This window comes from Sus scrofa, chromosome 14 (genome assembly GCF_054392235.1).
Source record: "Sus scrofa isolate SSC_HxYL_T2T_F1_AM1 chromosome 14, Sscrofa_HxYL_maternal_Yorkshire_Landrace_v2.0, whole genome shotgun sequence".
In the NCBI taxonomy this organism is placed as follows: domain Eukaryota; kingdom Metazoa; phylum Chordata; class Mammalia; order Artiodactyla; family Suidae; genus Sus; species Sus scrofa.
This window is the reverse complement of record NC_139396.1, coordinates 92,028,391-92,048,659: the sequence shown is the minus strand read 5'-3', so window position 1 is coordinate 92,048,659 and position 20,269 is coordinate 92,028,391. Positions and strand designations below refer to the sequence as shown.

General features: G+C 34.0%; 1 protein-coding gene across 5 annotated transcripts in view; it reads left to right on the top strand.

The window, feature by feature from the left end:
• CTNNA3 (catenin alpha 3) overlaps positions 1-20,269 on the top strand; it is a 1,780,789-nt gene that overhangs the window by 1,117,496 nt on the left and 643,024 nt on the right. For all 5 annotated transcript variants that reach the window (XM_021074380.2, XM_084997062.1, XM_021074383.2 and 2 more), the window contains one exon: positions 1,465-1,557. In XM_021074380.2, coding sequence (XP_020930039.2) covers positions 1,465-1,557 — 93 coding nt within the window. The remainder of the gene's footprint in view (positions 1-1,464; positions 1,558-20,269) is intronic.

Sequence of the window (20,269 nt, the reverse complement as noted above, 5' to 3'; positions counted from 1 at the left end):
GTTTGCTTCCATTATCTGCCGTTTAACTGTAGTCTCTCTACAACTGAATGCATATGGGATTTGACCAGTAAAACCTGCCATGTGTTAAAGTATGTAACACCTAACAGAGACATTAGGAAAATTAGGAAAATGATTGTTGGAAAAGTGATCTTGTAGTGATGAAGACAATAATGTATTTTGAGGATCAGAGAAAACACCGCCTCTGTACATAAGCACGCACATGCTAGCAAGGGAATGGTGAATAAGAGCATGATTCAAAGAAAAAGAAAGGAATTCCATGATCTTTCTCATGGTTCTTTCATGTTACAAAGAAACAGTTTATAAATATTGCATTTAGGTAATGGACATGAAGGTAATTATTTAAAAGGGCACTCACTTCTCTGGAAAAGAACAGCAACATGGATGCAACTAGGGATTCTTGGAGGTGAAATAAGTCAGAAAAAGACAAATACTATGTTATCGCTAATATGTGAAATTTAAAATATGGTACATATGAACCTATCCACAAAACAGAAACAGACTCACAGACATAGAGAACAGACTTGTGGTTGCCAAGGGGGAGGGGGAAGGGAGAGGGATGGACGGGGGATTTGAGGTTGGTAGATGCAAACTATTGTATTTAGAATGGATAAATAACGAGGTCCTACTGTACAGCATAGGGAGACATATTCAGTCTCTTGGGATAGAACATAATGGAGGATAGCATGAGAAAAAGAATGTGTACATATGCATGACTGGGTTACTAGCTGTAGAGCAGAAATTGACACAATACTGTAAATCAACTATATGTTAATAAAAATTTTTAAAAAGGGGAAAAAAGAGTGTGAGTTTCAAAAGCAATAATGTATAAAAGAATGTGGATGTAACTAAGGCTTTAATCAAATTGACCCCTGGAATGTCAAACAGGGTCTTTGAAATTGTAGTAGAAAATCATGAGCAGGATGAAGAATTTAATTATCTTATATTTGTCCAGCTTTGTAGTGTATTTGATGCTGAATAAAACATGAACAAAGATTCATTCATGCTTACTGAAACAAGTATGTGTAATAGATCTCTGGGAAATAATAAACCAATTACAAACTTAAACCACCATCATATGCGATTCTAAGAATCTATTAGCATTTGATCCGTAGATGAACTTTTTTTTCAGTCCCATAGGAAACTAATAGTTAGCATCTTATTGTGGATTAGACGTTGATATCAAGAGACTATATAAGGTTTACCAATTCTCTCATTATTCTTACTTTTGGTTTTAAACAATTGTCTATGGCCCCTTGTTGTTATGTAATAGATTCTCTGAATGTGTCCATAAAGCCGATATCAGTGACATTTATGAAAATGCTGTTGTTTGTCACTGAGATTCTCAATGAATGTATACATGCTCTTCCTTGTTTAGGATAACACATATTCCTGCATTTCCTTGGTAATCCAAAATAATTTCCATAATTTTGGATTGTATTTAAGGTGGCAAACCTTGCTTGTTCCATGTCCACAAATGAAGATGGGATTAAAATTGTCAAAGTTGCAGCCAATCACCTGGAAACCTTGTGTCCTCAGGTATGATAAGTTACTGTCTCTTTCATTAAACTTATAAAAATATATGTAATGTTTCATATTTTTATACATATGGAAATATATTAAAATATTTATTTTAAATACAGAATATGACTCACCCTAAGGTAACAGTTTATTTTTTTACTAAGCACCTCGTTCTTTATTTAACACCTGGTTGTTGTAATATTTCCTGAGAGACCATATAATAATTTTGCGAGAGGTATAGTTTGAAGTCAAAGCAGTACTTCATCCAACAGATCTGATTTATTTTTAGTCATTATTTATTCTGAAATCTCAAATCATCTGAAGGGAATGGATTTTCCCTCTTTTATAAAAAGAAGGCATGAGTTTGAAAGAAGCAAGAAATGTTATGTTGTCTTAAATTCAGGATTTTTTAAAATCCAGAGAGCAACACATTTTTTAGAGATTTATTTCTAGGTGACATTGTCTTGAGGTCATGAATTTGGGTATGCATAAGGTCAATTTTAAACATCTTCCTTGTCTTAGAATAAGCAATAACTAGTGTGGATAATTATTTCCTATTAAAAACCACACGTTGTAAGGATGTGAAATATAATAATGATTAGAAACTTCAAGTCTCTGAACATCTGCTGAGATTTCTAATTTTACTAAAAGTAGAGTATGTGTTAAATTCTTGATTTGCCCTGCCGACAATTTCATCTCTAAGAATACTGAGGAAACAGTAAAGGAAGCTGCTTCTTTAGATTTAATAATTATCAAGTGAAAACTTGCTGAAGAAATGCAGCCTAGAGGACCTGCAACTGAGATCTCTGAACTCATACGTCAGTTTTCTATGATGTTCTGCAGAACAGAACGCTGCAATGAGGCCTCTAAAGTGGCTGAATAACTTACACTCCCCTCAGTAGCCTATGAGAGTTCTCATTTCTCTACACTATGGATAACCCTTGATGCTGTCACTTTTGAAAATGTCTTGAATATGAATAGTATTCAATATATCTCATTGGTTTCAATTTGTAATTTTCTGATTACTCAAGAGAACATTTATTTCAAACATTTATTAACCATATGGCTTTTTTAATTCTCTGAATTACCTAAGCACTTTGGCAATTTTTTAGTTTTTTTTAACTGCAATTACTTAGGTTTATTAAAAATATTTTCTGTTGGAGTTAGCATTGGGGCTCAGAGGGTTAAGAACCCAACATAGTGTCTACAAGGATGAGAGTTCGATCCCTGGCCTCACTCAGTGGGTTAAGGATCCAGAGTTGCTGCAAGCTGTGATGTAGGTCACAGATACTACTCAGATTCAATATTGCTGTGGCTGTGGTATAGGCTGGCAGCTGCAGCTCTCTGTAGACCCCTAGCCTGGGAACTTCCATATGCCACAGATATAGCCTAAAAAGAAAAAAAAAAATCTTTTGTTGACTATGGCTTTTCTTTTATCTTGGAAAATACTATTTTAATCTTAAAGAATTTTAAGAACTTTAATGTGACCATATGATCCCATATTTTAATCCTTAAATAGATATTTGAGCACCTACCCTGTGCCCTGATTTGTTGGTTTGTGCTTTGTCCAAATTTTTTTTCCAACAAAAATGTTATGTAGTTCCCCACATTTTCTTTTTAAAAGGTTGAAGTATTGTTATTTGACATTTAGATCTCTGTTTCATCTGAAATTTATTTTTATGTCTAACATGAGGTAGGAATCAATTTGTTTCTATAGTGCTACCCATTGGTCAACCATCATGTGTTAATTAGTTGATCATTTTTCAATTAATGTAAAATGCTATCATTTCTCACACACACACATACAAACACACTTTTTAAATGTTTCCATTGTTTTATATGTATTTGTATATATATATATATATATATATATATATATATATATATATAAAATAAACTATAACATGCATAACACGTATACATATACATGTTTTTTTAGGGTATTATATATGATACATACATATCAAATTGATATATTTTTTTACTACTAGTTTGTATGTAAATGTAGATTGATAGATAACTTGAAATGTATTCCAAAGTATACAAGTTTCTGGGATCTCTATTTTACTCCAATGACTCATTTCTTTACCCCTACAACAGTATTTTGGAATCCTTTTTTTTCTTTCAGTTTTATTCCGATGTAATTAACATACAGAACAAAGTTTAAATTATACAGTATAATAACTTGACTTAGATACATCATAAATGATTACCACAGTAAGTTTAATGAACATCCATCATCTCCTATAGATAAAAGTAATGAGAAAAAATATTTTTGTGTGTGATAACTCAGGATTTACTCTTTAAAAACTTTTATTTATAATGTACAGCAGAATTAATTTTATTAACCATTTCTGTATTACAACCCTAGTACTTATTTATCTTATAACTGTAAGTTTTTAACTTTAGACCACTTCATCCAATCCCTCTCCCCACCTCCCACCTCTAATAACCACAAATATTGTTCTTTATCAGTGTTTTTTTTGTTTTTGAAGTATATTGATATACAACACTATGTGGAGTTCCTGGTATATGACATAATGATTGAATATTTCCATACATTTCAAAATGATCTCATGATAAATCTGATTACCATGTATCACAGTACAGGTATATGACATTATTACTAATTCCCCACACTGTATATTTCTTACCCGTGGCTCATTTATCTCATAACTGGAAGTTTTCACCTCAGTCTTCCTCACCTATTTCTCTCATCACCCCATCTCCTCCCTTCTGGTAACTACCTGTTTGTTCTCTGCAGCTGTCACTCTGTTTCTATCTTGTCATGTTTGTCCATATGTTTTGTTTTTTAGATTCCACCTATAAGTGAAAGCATATTTGTCTTTCTCTGCTTGACTTACTTCATTAAGACTAATCCCTATAGGTCTATCCATGTTGTCACAAATGATAAGATTTAATTATTTTTTTATGGCTGAGTAATATTCCAGTGTGTGTGTGTGTGTGCATATACATATATATTTCACATCTTTATCCCTTTGCTTATTGATGAGTACTTAGGTTGCTTTCATATCTTGGCTATTATGAATAATTTTGCAATGAACATAGGGGTGCCTATACCTTTTCAAATTAGTGTTTTTGTTTTCTTTGGGTTAATGCCCAGGAGTTAAATTGTTGGATCCTATGGTAGTTCTATTTTTATTTTTTTGAGGAATCTCCATACTATTTTTTATAGTGGATGCACCAATATACATTCCCATAAACAGTGCACAGAGATTCCCTTTTCTCTACATCCTTGCCAACACTTGCTATTTGTTGTCTTTTGGATAATAGCCATTCTAACAGATGTGAAGTGATATCTCATAGTTTTGATTTGCATTTCCCTGATGATTAGCAATGTTGAGCATCTTTTCATGTGCCTTTGGGCCATCTGTACACCTTCTTCAGGAAAATGTCTCTTCAAGTTTTCTGTCCATTTTTAAATAAGGTTGTTTCCTTTTTCATGTTGAGTTGTATGAATTCTTTGTATATTGTGGATATTAACCCCTTATTGAACATATTGTTTGGAAATATCTTCTCCCATTCAATATGCAGCCTTTCGATTGTATTGGTGGTTTCCTTCACTGTGCAGAATCCTTTAGGTTGGATATAATCCCATTTGTTTATTTTTGCTTTTTTTGTTGTTTCATGATGAGAGATATCCCCCCAAATATTGCAAAGGCTGATATTAAAAAATGGTCTGCCTATATTTTTTTCTACAAGTTCTACGGTATCAAGTCTTGCATTTAAATCTTTAATCCATTTTGAATTTATTTTAGTATATGGTTTGATAAAATTGTCCAGTTTCATTCTTTGGAATGTATCTCTCCATTTTTCCAAGCACCATTTATTGAAGAGGCTGTATCTTTCGCATTTTATATTCTTGCCTCCTTTGTTATAGATTGCCATATAAAGGTATGTTCATTTTTCTGGGTTCTTTAATATGTTCTGTGTCTGTTTATGCTCAGGTACAATGCTGTTTTGATTATCATGCTTTGTAGTATAGTCTGAAATCAGGGAGTGTGATACTTCCAGCTTTGTTCTTTCTCAAAATTGGCAATTTGAGGGTCTTTTGTGTTTCCATAGACATTTTAGAATTATTTGTTCTAGTTCTGTGAAAAATGCCATTGGTATTTGGATAGGGATTGCATTGAGTCTGTACTGTATATTGCCTTGGGTGGTATGGTCATTTTAACAGTAATAATTCTTTCAAGCCATTAACATGAATCTATTTGTATCATCTTCAGTTTCTTTTATCAGTATTTTATAGTTTTCCTAGTACAGAACTTTTACCTCCTTAGGTAGATTTATCCCTAGTTATTGTATTCTTTTTGATGCAATTGTAAATTAAATTGTTTTCCTAATTTCTCTTTATGATAATTTGTTGTTAGTGTGTAGAAACACAGCCAATTCCTATATATTAATTTTGTATCCTGTAACTTTAATTCATTGATGAATTATAATAGCTTTTTTGTCAACATATTTAGGATTTTCCATATATTATATATTGTTGTCTGCAAACAGTGACAGTTATACTTCTTACCATACAGGTTATATTTCTTTCATTTATTTTTCTTGTATGAATGCTGTAGCTATTTTTTCCAATTGTATGTTGAATGAAAGTTGCAAGAGTGGATATCTTCATCTTATTCCTAATCTTTGAGGAAATGCTTTTAACTTTTCATATACTGCAAATTATGTTAGCTGTGGGCTTGTCATATGTGGTCTTTATTATTTTGAAGTATGTTCCCTCTATACTCACTTTATTGAAAGTTTGGGGATTTTGTCATAAATTGATATTGAATTTTATCTCAAGATTTGCTGCATCTACTGAGATGACCGTGATTTTTATTCTTCAATTTGTTAATGTGATATATCATATTGATTGTTTTGGAAATATTGAACTGTCTTTCATCTCTAGGCTAAATCCTACTTGTTCATGGTGTGTGACCTTTTAATGTATTAGTGAATTCAGTTTGCTAATATTTTGTTGAGGATTTTTTTCATCTATGCTCAGCAGTGGTATTGATGTGTAATGCTTGTGTGTTTCTTTAAACTGTTGCTGTTCTACTTTTTTTTTTTTTTATTTTCCCACTGTACAGCAAGGGGGTCAGGTTATCCTTAGATGTATACATTGCAGTTACAGTTTTTTCCCCCACCCTTTCTTCTGTTGCGACATGAGTATCTAGACATAATTCTCAGTGCTATTCAGCAGGATCTCCTTGTAAATCTATTCTAGGTTGTGTCTGATAAGCCCAAGCTCCCGATCCCTCCCACTCCCTCCCCCTCCCATCAGGCAACCACAAGTCTCTTCTCCAAGTCCATGATTTTCTTTTCTGAGGAGATGTTCATTTGTGCTGGATATTAGATTCCAGTTATAAGTGATATCATATGGTATTTGTCTTTGTCTTTCTGGCTCATTTCACTCAGTATGAGATTCTCTAGTTCTATCCATGTTGCTGCAAATGGCATTATGTCATCCTTTTTATGGCTGAGTAGTATTCCATTGTGTATATATACCACATCTTCTGAATCCAATCATCTGTCGATGGACATTTGGATTGTTTCCATGTCCTGGCTATTGTGAATAGTGCTGCAATGCTGTTCTACTTTTTGCTCTTTTATATAACATTCATGATCTACCTATAAAGTTTATGAAAATACATGTTAAATTTTTTATTAAAATTGTTTAAATGTTTTAGATTTTGGATTATTTTAGGGAATAATGGCCCCTTCAAGATATTAAATATTTCCATTAATCAGCATGTTTTATAGATCTTCATAACCAGATTTTTTCAATGTCCTTGAGGGAATCTTTAGTATTCTTTTTATTATTAATTAAAATAAATTTCATGAGTGCATACTGATGGTATCAAAATTTTTCTCTTCAGGTCAGACCTCTTTCCTATAGACCAGACTCAAAAATTTAATTTCCCCTTGACATTTCTAAATTGCTATCTAGAAGACACCTAAAATTTATAGTCAAAATAGAATTCCTGATTGTTCCATCCCCACCTCATTCTGCTGCTTCTTCAGTCACCGATTTTAGTTAATGGGTGTGTTCTTTCACCCATTGCTCTGGAGAAAAACCTGGAGATTTTCATTTCTTTATTCAGTAAATACTTATTGAACATATACTTTGCTAGACATTGCTTATGCAAGGGGAAGTAAGTAGTAAAGAAAACAAAAATCAGACAAAAATCCTTGCCCTTGTAAGACTTATATTCAAATAAGTAATGACTGCTTTTCCTATTTAATCCATTAACAAGCCCCATTAATTTCACCAAAAGTATTATCTTGAATCTACATACTTTTTTCCCGCCTTGTTTGTCAATAAAATATCTATGCTGCCATAGTCTCCATCTTTGACTACAGAAATATCATCTTAGAAGGTTTCCACGCTTATACTCATATCTCTCTAATCTACTTTTTATTTAAAAGCCAAAGTAAAATTTAAAAATATATTTATCATAGGAATTTCTTTCCTTAGCACTTTACTATAAAATGCAAACATCTTTTAATGGCTTATGCATACTTATATGAAATTCCTCCTGCATAACTTTCAGCCCCACCCATAGTATTTTTATTTTTATTCATTAGATCTCTGCACATTGGCCTTTCTGTTTCTAGAACACAATAAGCTCCTTCCTACTTGAGGGAGTTTGCACTTGGTAATTACCCAGAACTCTTTTTTTTTTTTTTTTTAATGGCCATATGGCCAGCTTCTGCCATATTCAATTTGTGAGAACTAAGCTCAAATATCATCTTCTCAGACATCAATCTCCCTGTAACCCCTTCAGCTATAACCTATTATGTTACTATATTTATTTCTTTTAAAGTCTCTACTACAGTCTGAAATTATATTTTATATTATTTGTTACTCTACATTGTCCACACTCAAATATAAAGTCCATGAAGGCAATGATTTATTGTTCCTTGTTCACTGCTTATATCTCCCATACCTAGGAGAAATGCAGTATATATTGCATGTTCAATAATTATTTGTTCAATATGTAAGTGAATGATAGAGTTTCTAGAATGTTGAATCATTCTATATTCATAGAGGGTCGTGAAAATCTTTGCAACATCTTTTATGATACATTTTCTAAAAGGGCATGTCTTTTTTTTTTGACAATGTGAAAAAAATTATCTTATAATTAGTTTGAGTTGTAACTGTTGAAAAGAAATCCTTAAAATGACTGATTAATGGATATTTGCTAACCGAAGATGAAAGCTCTATTGGTGGACTATAATTTGCTTTTGAGCTAGCTCATTTCAGTGTTGTTTAAGTGACAGGGATAAAATTATATTCTTAAATTATTCAGTTAAAAATAAGAGTATCAAGGAACTGTATTAGCTGAATGAGTTCATTCACAAAGAATCTGAATATTTAAAATATGGACTAGTTACCAGTATCCAGATGATGTATAATAAATATAAATATTAAATGACATATGTTGAGTGCAGTAAAACAAATTTAAAAATAAAGAATGTAGTAAATAGGCTTAACAAAAATTTATTCTCCAAAAGGCTTAGAAGTTTTAGTTGATAGTAATCTCAGTGTGAATCTCAGGGTGGTGTAGTTGTCAGAAAAGACTAATATGATTTAACATTTTTTCATCAAAGAAGTTCTAAAACTTATTCTCAGCCTTTTATTTTTAACCTCAAAATTAATTTTTCAAATTGTATCTTTTTTTATATGGCACATTTTGAAATTGGAATTAGTGAGTCTGGAGTGCACCCCAATTTTGTGTGTGTGAGTGTGTGTTGGTGCACATGTATGAATTTGTGCATGTCTGCATAAGTTCCATTTTGACAGTATCTATTGAAATGAAATATGCTAATATACTTATATCCACTAATTCCAGATATATTTGTGCATATGCACAAAACCTTACAAGCAAATTAAAAAAAAATTTGCATTGAATTACATTGGACAGAGAATATTGTATAAGTTTCAGGTACACATCTTGGTGATTTGGCATTTTTATACATTATGAAATGATCATCACAATAAGTCTAGTTGCCATCTGTCACCACACAGAGTTATTACAATATTATTGACTATATTTCCTATGTTATGCTTTATAGCCCTGTGACATTTATTTTACAGCTGGCCATTGTAACTCTTAATCCCCTTCACCTATTCTGTCTATCTTCCCTTATTTCCCCTCTGGTGACCACCATTTTTTTATGAGCAAGGTTTTATGCAGTCTTATCTGTAATGGCAAAACCTAGAACCAACCTAAATGTTAGCAGAGAATGTTAAAAGTTGTTTAAAGTAATAAATTTGTTCAGTATGTGTTTTGGTAGGGAAAATGCTCAAGATAATTGAAAAAGGTGTTTTTCAATGAGTATCTATATTATCCTATTTATATTAAAAAAGGAAGATTGAGACATACGTTTATATAGTCATAGGAAATGTTTCAAAAACATGCTCATGGGAATTTAGTAGTGTTACTTCCAGGAAATGAGTCTAGAAACAAAGAACAGGAAGAATACTTTCACATTTCATTTTATTTCTTTAAGAACTCTTAGTTTACCTGAAATAGGTATTTTTTAAATTTCTAAACAAAACCCAATACATATTAATTGTGAAATGTGTCAGGTTGAGAAAACACAGGGCCAGAAAGAGCTGTTGAGAATGCACTTAATTCCTATTTGTTAAATACAAATTGAATTCACCTAGGTTTTATTTGATTTGATTTGATTTGATTTTTTGTCTTTTTGCTATTTCTTTGGGCTGCTCCTGTGGCATATGGAGGTTCCCAGGCTAGGGGTCGAATCGGAGCTGTAGCCACTGGCCTACTCCAGAGCCACAGCAACTCGGGATCCAAGCAGCGTCTGCAACTTACACCACAGCTCACGGCAACGCCGGATCGTTAACCCACTGAGCAAGGGCAGGGACTGAACCTTCAACCTCATGGTTCCTAGTCGGATTTGTTAACCACTGTGCCACGACGGGAACTCCTCACCTAGGTTTTAAAATTGAGTCACCCTGGTTCTTACCTTGTTGAGGACTGCAACCATTATTCTTTGCCTATTACTGATGTCAGAATTTAAAAAGAATTATCACTTGCAGCAGATTTAGCAGAGAATATCTGAAATAGTGACATGACTTGAAACTATGCCATATAGAAAAAAAAAAAAAAACCCTCATAAAATCAACCAGGAATTTTTAGCCAGGAAAAGGTAAGACGTGGAGAAACATGATCACTGTCATTAAATCTTCGAAGGCCCATCATGGGAAAGACTTGTTCTGAAAATCCTTAAGGAGCAAAACTACAGTCTATGAGCAATAGCTAGAGGATGCAGGAGTTCCTGTTATGGCTCAGCAGGTTAAGGACCTGACTGTGTCTCTGTGAGGATGCAGGTTCAGTCCCTGGCCTCACTCAGTGGGTTAAGATCTGGCATTACTGTGAGCTACAACATAGGTCACAGATGCAGCTTGGATCCAGTGTTGCCATGGCTGTGGCATGGGCTGGCAGCTGGAGGTCCAATTCTATCCCTGGCTCAGGAATTTGCAGACACCACAAGTGCAGCCATAAGAAGAAAAAAAAAAATAGCAAAAGATCTATAGAGTACAAATTCCGTCTCAACATAGAAACAGAATTATTTTTCCAAAGGAGCTGCCCTGAAAGAAGTTAGACATTGTTGAGAAGGAAGGATTAGGAGTTTCTCAATGCCACAGACATTTAAATATACGAAAGTTGACCTTTAGACCAAACTATTGTGTAGAGGGTGAGAGGTTGGCCTACAGGCTTTTTAATGCCCAATTCTGAGATCCTTTAATGGATCTATCTTTTATATAAAGGAAAGGAATGTGATCTGGAAGATAGCATTGCTGGAGTACCACAGCTATTTGAACTCAAACCTGTCAGAAGGATAAAACTATCACTGTTTATAGGGCCTAATCTTTTTTTTTTTTTTTCTTTTTGGGGCCCCACCTGCAGCATATGGAAGTTCTCAGATTAGGGGTCAAATTGGAGCTGCATCTGCAGGCCTAGGCCACAGTCACAGCCACAGCCACAGCAACACCGGAATCAAGCTGCGTCTGTGCCCTACACCACAGCTTGTGGCAAAGCCAGATACTTAATCCACTGAGCAAAGGCAGGGATTAAACCCTCATCCTCATAGACACTTCATAGGGTTCCTAACCTGCTGAATCACAAGGGAACTGTAATCTTTGTTCCATATAACATTTTGGAAGTAACTTTTTATATTTGTGTATAGCAAAAAATGAGATAGAACTCAAGGTTCTAAAATATGTTGATAATTTGGGCTAATGTTTGAAAACTCAAACTGAAATTTAATAAGGGTAGATATAAATTCAGAACCTTAGGTTAAATAAAATCTATTGTACGAGAGGATAGGGAAATTGCTTATCAGAAACACCTGGGGTATCAGGAGTTGAATGAAAGGGACATTTGTTATCTAGTTCAATGAATTCCAAACACTGGTCCATGAAACCATTTTCATGGCCTATAATGATATTAGGTCAACAGGGTTAGATTTTTTTATAAAGTAAATCTTATTCAACATTTTATTCAAAACATGTATTTTCTACTTGTTGGATATTCATGAAAAATATAATTTAATTTAATTTTATATTGGAGGATAGTTTATTTACAATGTGTTAATTTCAGATGTACAGCAAAGTATTTTATTCATATACATATATCTATACTTTTTCAGATTATTAGATTATTACAGAATAATTATTAGAGTCTTCAGTTCTAAACAGTAGGTCCTTGTTTATTATCTGTTCTATATGTAGTAGTGTATAAATGTTAATCTCAAACATTTAATGTATCCCTCCTATCCAACCTTGCACTTTAGTAATCATAAATTTGTTTTAGGAGACTGTGAGTCAGTTTCTGTTTTGTAAATAAGTTCATTTATATCATTTCTTAAGATTCTACATGTAAATGATATCATATAGTATTTATCTTTTTCTGACTTGTTTCACTCAGAATAAGAATCTCTAGTTGCATCCATGTTGCTCCCAATGGCATTATTTCATTCCTTTTCATGGCTTAGTAAAATCCATTCTATATATGTACCACATTATCTTTATCCATTCCTCTGTTGATGCACATTTAGGTTGCTTCCATGTCTTGGCTATTGTAAATAGTGCTGCAATGAACATTGTGTTTCATCTTTTTGAATCATGATTTTCTCTAGATATATGCCCAAGAGTGGGATTGCTGGATCATATGGTCCTTCTATATTTAGCTTTTTAAGGAATCTTCATACTGTTCTCCATAGCAGTTGTACCAGCGTACCTTCCACCACCAGTATAGGAGGGTTCCCTTTTCTCCACATTTATTGTTTGTGGACTTTTCAATGATGGCCATTGTGACTTGTATGAGGAGCTATACTCCACTGTGATTTTGATTTGCATTTATCTAATTAGCAATGTTGAATATCTTTTCATGTGTTTTTTGGTCATCTGCATATCTTCTTCAGAATAATATCTATTTAGATAGTCTACTCATTTTTTGATTGGGCTGTTTGTTATTTTGATATTGAGCTTCATGAGCTGTGCAAAAGCTTTTAAGTGTGATTAAGCTTTATTATTTTTATTTTTTTAAGCTTTATTTTTGTTTTTATTTTCATTTCTATAGGAGATGAATCCAAAGAGATATTGTTGCAACTTATATCAGTGTGTTCTGCATTTGTTTCCCTCCAAGAGTTTTATATGGTATCTGGTTTTATATTTGAACCTTTAATCCATTTTGAGTTTATTTTTGTATGTTGTGTTAGAGATTGTTCTGATTTCATTCTTTTACCCCTAGCCATCCAGTTTTTCCAGAACTGCTTATGGAAGAGATTATCTTTTTTCCATTTTCCATTTTTGCCTCCTCTGTTTTAGATTAATTGACCATAGGTACGTGGGTTTATTTCTGAATTTTCTACCCTTTTCCATTGAAATATATTTCTCTTTTTGTACCAGTACCATATTTTTTTTTCTTTTTTGGCTGCCCCAGGGCATATAGAGTTCCTGGGCCAGGGATCAGACCCAAGCCATAGTTGTGACCTCTGTCACAGCTGTGGCAATGCTAGATCCTTTAACCCACTCTGCCATACTGGAGATTAAACCTGCATCTTAGGTCAGCAGAGACACTGCATATACTGTTGTACAATAGAAGGAAATCCAATGCCATATTATTTTGATAACTGTAGCTTTGTAGTATAGTCTGAAGTCAGGGAGCATGATTTCTCCAGCTCCAATTTTATTTATTTATTAGGATTGCTTTGGCTATTTGGTGTTTTTTGTGTTTATGTAAAAATTTAATTTTCTTTGTTCTAGTTCTGTGAAAAATGCCATTGGTAATTTGATAGGGTTTGCACTCAATCTGTAGATTGCTTTGAGTAGTGTAGTAATTTTGACAGTATTATTTCTTCCAATCAAAGAACATTGTATATCTATCTGTGTATATCTATCAGTTTCTTTCATGAGTGTCTTATAGTTTTCAGAATACAGATATTTTTCTTGCTTAGGTAGGTTTATTCCTAGATATTTTAGTCTTTTTGATGCAATTGTAAATGGGATTGTTTTCTTAATTTCTCTTTCTGATCTTCTGTTGTTAGTGTATAGAAATGCAAGAAATTTTTGTGTATTAATTTTGTATCCTGAAACTTCACTGAATTCTTCGATACACTCCAGAAGTTTTCTGGTACAATCTTTAGGATTTTCTATGTATATACATTTGTAAACAATGATAGTTTTAGTTCTTTTTTTACCTATTTGGATTCCTTTTATTTCCTTTTCTTCTCTGATTGCCATGAATAGGACTTCCAAAACTATGTTGAATAAAAGTGACTAGAGTGAACATCCTCTTCTTATTCCTGATCTTAGAGAAAATGCTTTCAGATTTTCACCATTGAGTACAGTGCCAGCTGTGGATTTGTTACATATGGCCTTTATCATATTGAGGTAGTTTCTCTCTATGCCCACTTTCTGGAGAGGTTTTTTTGTTTGTTTGTTTTTTAATCATAAACGAATGTTGGATTTTGTCAAAAGCTTTTTTTGCATCTATTGATATGATCATTTGGTTTTTATTATTCAATTTGTTAATGTGGTGTATCACATTGCTGATTCACAGATACTGAAAAATTCTTTCATCCTTGGGATAAATCCCACCTGATCATGGTGTATGATCCTTTTAGTGTATTGCTGTATTCCGTTTCTAGTATTTTGTTGAGGATATCTGTGTCTATGTTTATCAGCAGTATTGGCCTGTAATTTTCTTTTTTGTAGTATCTTTGTCTGGTTTTGGTATAAGGATTGATGGTGGCCTCAAATAACAAGATTGGGAATGTTCCTTCTTTCCAGTTTCTTGGAATAATTTCAGAAGAATAGGCAGTAACTCTTCCCTAGATGTTTAATGAAAGTCACTTGTGAAGCCATCTGGTCATGGACTTTTGTTTGTTGGAATTTTTTTAAATCACATTTTCAATTTCAGCACTTGTGATTGGTCTCTTCATGTTTTCTATTTTTTCAGTGCAGTTTTTGGAGATTGTACCTTTGTAAGAATTTGTCCATTTTTTCAAGGTTATCTATTTTATTGGCATATAGTTACACATAGTAGTGGTTTATGATCCTTTGTGTTTCTGTGTTGTTCATTGTAACTTCTCCTTTTTCATTTTTTTAAGATTTTTATTTTTTCTATTATAGCTGATTTACAATGTTCTCTCAATTTCTGCTGTGTAGCAAAGTGATCCAGTCTTATGTGTGTGTATATATGTATACACACACACATATGCACACATATATACATATACGTGTGTGTGTGTATTCTTTTTCTCACATTATCCTCCATGATGATCCATCACAAATGACTAGATATATTTCCTTATGTTGAGCCCTCTCCCTTTTTTCTTCATGAATTCTGGCTAAAGTTTTATTTATTTTGTTTATCCTTTGAAAGAATCAGCTTTTAGTTTAATTGATCTTTTCAATTGTTTTCTTCTCCTCTGTGTCATTTAATTCTGCTCTTTTACTTTTTTTTTTCAAGGCTGCACCTGAGGTATGTGGAAGTTCCTGGGCTAGAGGTCAAATTGTAGCTACAACTGCAGTCTAAACCACAGCCATGGAAACATGAGATTTGAACCACATCTGCAGCCATAGCTTGTGGCAATGCCAGATCCTTAGCCCAAGGGGTTTGAATCTGCATCCTTATGGGCACTATGTTGGGTTCTTATTCTGTTGAACCACAGTGAAAATCCTCTGCTGATACTGATGACTTCTTCTTTCCTTCTACTAATTTTGGGTTTTGTTTGTTTTTCTTTCTCTAGTTGCTTTAGGTGTAAGCTTAAGTTCCTTGTTTCAGATTTTTATTGTTTCTTGAGGTAAGATTGTATTGCTATAAACTTTCTTGCTAAAAGTGCTTTTGCTGCATCACATAGGTTTTTGGATTCCTGTATTTTTGTTTTTCACTAAGTATTTATTTGATTTCTTCTTCGACTTTTTCAGTGAGTTGTTGTTTGTTTAGTAACATATTGTTTAGTATTCATGTTATTTTTTGAAAATTTTTTAATAGTTGATTTCTAGTCTTATAGCATTGTGGTTAAAGAAAAGACTTGATACGATTTCAGTTTTCCTAAATTTCCTGAGACTGCGTTATGGCCAAGAATGTGACCTATCCTAGAGAATATTTCATGTTCACTTGAAAAATTTATGTATTCTGCTACTTTTGGATGGAATAATCTATACATGTCAATTAAGTCCATCTCATATAATGCGTCATTTAACAGTTGTGTTTCCTTATTGATTTTCTATCTAGATGATCTGTCCATTAGAGTGTATGGGTTGTAAAACTCGCCCACTGTTATTATGTTACTGTCAATTTCTCCTTTTATGGCTGTTAAAATTTGCCTTATATATTTAGTTACTCCTATGTTGGATGCATATATGTTTACAATTATTATACCTTCTTCTTGGGTTAGTCTCTTGATCATTATGTAGTGTCCTACTTTTTCTTTTGTAACCATGTATATTTTGAAGTCTATTTTTTCTGATATAAATATTGCCATCCCAGCTTTCTTTTGATTTCCATTTGTATGGAGTACTTTTTTTGTCCTTAAAGTAATGCATTTTATTTTTAAAAATTTTTCATTATAGTTGATTTATAGTGTTCTATCAATTTCTACTGTACACAAAGTGACCCAATTATACACACACACACACACACACACACACACACACACACACATATACACACACATTCTTTTTCTCGTATTATCTTCCATCAGGTTCCATAGTTCCCTGTACTATACGGCACAACCTCATTGTTTATCCACTCCAAATGCAATAGTTTGCATCTACTAACCCCAAATTCCCAGTCCATCCCACTTCCTTACCCTCCCCCTTGGCAACCACAGGAGGGTTCTCTACGTCCATGAATTTGTTTCTGTTCTGCAGATAGGTTCATTTGGGAAATATTTTAAGTTCTACATATAGGTGATATCATATGGTATTTGACTTTCTCTTTCTGACTTAGTTCACTTAATATGAGACTCTCTAGTTCCATCCATGTTGCTGCAAGTGGCATTATTTTGTTCTGTTTTATGGCTGAGTAGTATTCCCTTGTGTATAGGTACCATATCATCTTAATCCATTTACCCATCAATGGACATTTAGGCTGTTTCCATGTTTTGGCAACTGTGAATCATGCCACAATGAACATAGGGGTTATGTATCTTTTTGAATAAAAGTTTTGTCCAGACATGTGTCCAGGAGTGAGATTGCTGGATCATATGGTATTTCTATATTTAGTTTTATGAGGTCCCCCTAGACTGTTTTCCATAGTGGTTTACCAATTTTCATTCCCACCAACAGTGTAGGAGGACTCCTTTTTCTCCAGTATTTGTTGTTTGTAGACTAATTAATGATAGCTATTCTGACCAGTGTAATGGTGCCTCATTACAGTTTTGATGTGCATTTCTCTAATAATTAGTGATGTTGAACATTTTTTTTTTCACATACTTGTTGGCCATCTGTATGTCTTCTTTGGAGAGGTATCTATTTAAGTCTTCTGCCCATTTATTAATAGGGTTTTTTTTTTTTTGCTGTTGTGTTCTATGAGTTGTTTGTATATTTCAGAGATTGCGCCTTTGTCAGTTACATCATTTAAATTTATTTTCTTCCATTCTGTAGGTTGTCTTTTTGGGTTTGTTGTTGTTGTTTTCTTTGTTGCAAGTTGGATTAGGTGCAATTAGTTTATTTTTGTTTTTATTTCTGTTGCCTTGGGTGACTGCCCTAAGAAAATATTTGTATGACTGATATCAGAGAATGTTTGTCTATGTTTTGTCTAGGAGTTTAACAGTGTCTTGTTTTATGTTTATGTCTTTAAGTCATTTTGAGTTTATTTTTGTGCATGGTGTGAGTGTGTTCGAATTTTCACGATAGCTGATTTACATGCAGCTATCCAGTTTTGCCAGCACTGCTTGCTGAAGAAGCTGTCCTTTTCCTCTTTTATATCTTGCCTCCTTTGTCAAAGATTAATTGACCATGGATGTCTGGGTTCATTTCTAGGTTCTTTATTCTTTTTTTTTTTTTTTGTCTTTTTGCCTTTTCTATGGCTGCACCTGCAGCGTATGGAGGTTCCTAGGCTAGGGGTCTAATCGGAGCTGTAGCCACCAGCCTATGCCAGAGCCACAGCAATGCCAGATCTGAGCCACATCTGAGACCTACACCACAGCTCACAGAAACACTGGATCCTTAACCCACTGAGTGAGGCCAGGGATTGAACCTGCAACTTCATGGTTCCTAGTCGGGTTCTTTAACCACTGAGCCACTATGGGAACTCCTCTCAGTTCTCTATTCTAGTCCATTGGTCTGTATGTCTGTTTTTGTACCAGTACCATGCTGTCTTGGTTGCTGTAGCTATGTAATATTGCCTAAAATCTGGAAGAGTTATGACTCTTGCTTGGTTTTTGTTCTTTAGGATTGCTTTGGCAATTTGGGGTCTTTTATGATTCAATATAAATTTTTGGATTGTTTCTTCTAGTTCTGCGAAACATTTCATGGGTAGTTTGATAGGGATTGCATTAAATCTATAGATTATTTTGAGTAGTATGGCCATTTTTGTTTGTTTGTTTTTGTTTTTGTTTTTGTTTGCTCTTTAGGGCCACACTTGTGGCATATGGAGTTTCCCAAGCTAGGGGTCTAATCAGAGCTACAGCTGTAGGCCTATGCCACAGACACAGCAACACAGGATCTGAGCTGTGTCTGAAACCTACACTACAGCTCATGGCAACCCTTATCCTTAACCTACTGAGTGAGGCCAGGGAATGAACCCACAACCCCATGGTTCCTGTTTGGATTCATTTCTACTGTGACACAACAGGAACTCCAAGTATGGCCATTTTAATAATATTAACTCTTCAAATCCAGAAGCATGGGATATCTTTCCATTTCTTTGAATCCTCTTTAATTTCATTGATTAATGTTTTTTAGTTCTCAACATATGTTTTTCACCTCCTTAGTTAGGTTTATTCCTAGGTAGTTAATTTTGGAGATGTGATTTTAACAGGTATTTTATTTTTATATTCCTTTTTAAATATTTCATTGTTAGTAGACAGAAATGCAACTGATTCCTGAATGTTAATCCTGTATCCTGCTACTTTACTGAATTCATTGATCTGGAATACCTTTTTCTTTCTTTTCTTTTCTTTTTTTTTTCTTTTATTTTGCTTGTTAAGGCTGCACCTGTGGCATATGGAAGTTTCCAGGCTAGGGGTAAAACAGCTGCTGGCCTACACCACAGCCATAGCAATGCCAGATCTGAGCCACATCTGCAGTCTACACCATAGCTCCAGGTAATACCAGATCCTTAACCCACTGAGTGGGGCCAGGAATCAAACCCGCATCCTCATGGACTAGTCAGGTTCATTTCCACTGAGCTACAATGGGAACTCCAAAGATTACCTTTTTCTATCCCCTCACTCTCAGTCCATATATGTCCCTAGATCAGAAGTGGGTTCTTATAGACATATATATGTTTGTGTGTGTGTGTGTGTGTGTGTGTGTGTGTGTGTGTGTGTAGTTTTTGTAGCCATTCAGAGAGTGTCTGTCTTCTGGTTGGAGCATTTAATCCATTTATATTTAAGGTTGTTATTGATATGTGTGTCTTTAGGGCTATTTTGCTTTTTTTTTTCTGGTCTTTTTAGGGCTGCACCCTCAGCATATGGAAATTCTCAGGCTGAGGGTTGAATCAGAGCTGCAGCTGCTGGCCTATGCCACAGCCACAGCAATGCCAGATCCAAGCTGCATCTGAAACCTATACCACAGCTCAGAGCAATGCTGGATCCTTAACCTACTGAGTGAGGCCAGGGACAGAACACACATCCTCATGGATACTAGTTGGTTTCATTACTGCTGAGCCACAGTTAGAACTACCCATTTTGCTGTTTTTGATTTGTTTTCATATTTCTTTTTTCTTCCCTTCCTCTCTTGTCATTTGCTCACTATCTTTAGTGTTGTGTTTGGATTAATTCTTCTATTTTTTATGTGTGTCTACTGTAGATTTTTGGTTTGTAGGTACCATGAGGTTTTGTTATAGCACTCTCTCTCTATATATATATAAACACACAGAGACAGGCAAGTTGCTGGTTTCTTAGTTTCAAATGCATTTCCAATATTGTGATTTGTATTCTCCTCTTCTCATGATTCCTGGTTTTGATATCATATTTGTGTGTGGATGATTTCCTACCTTTACTGGGG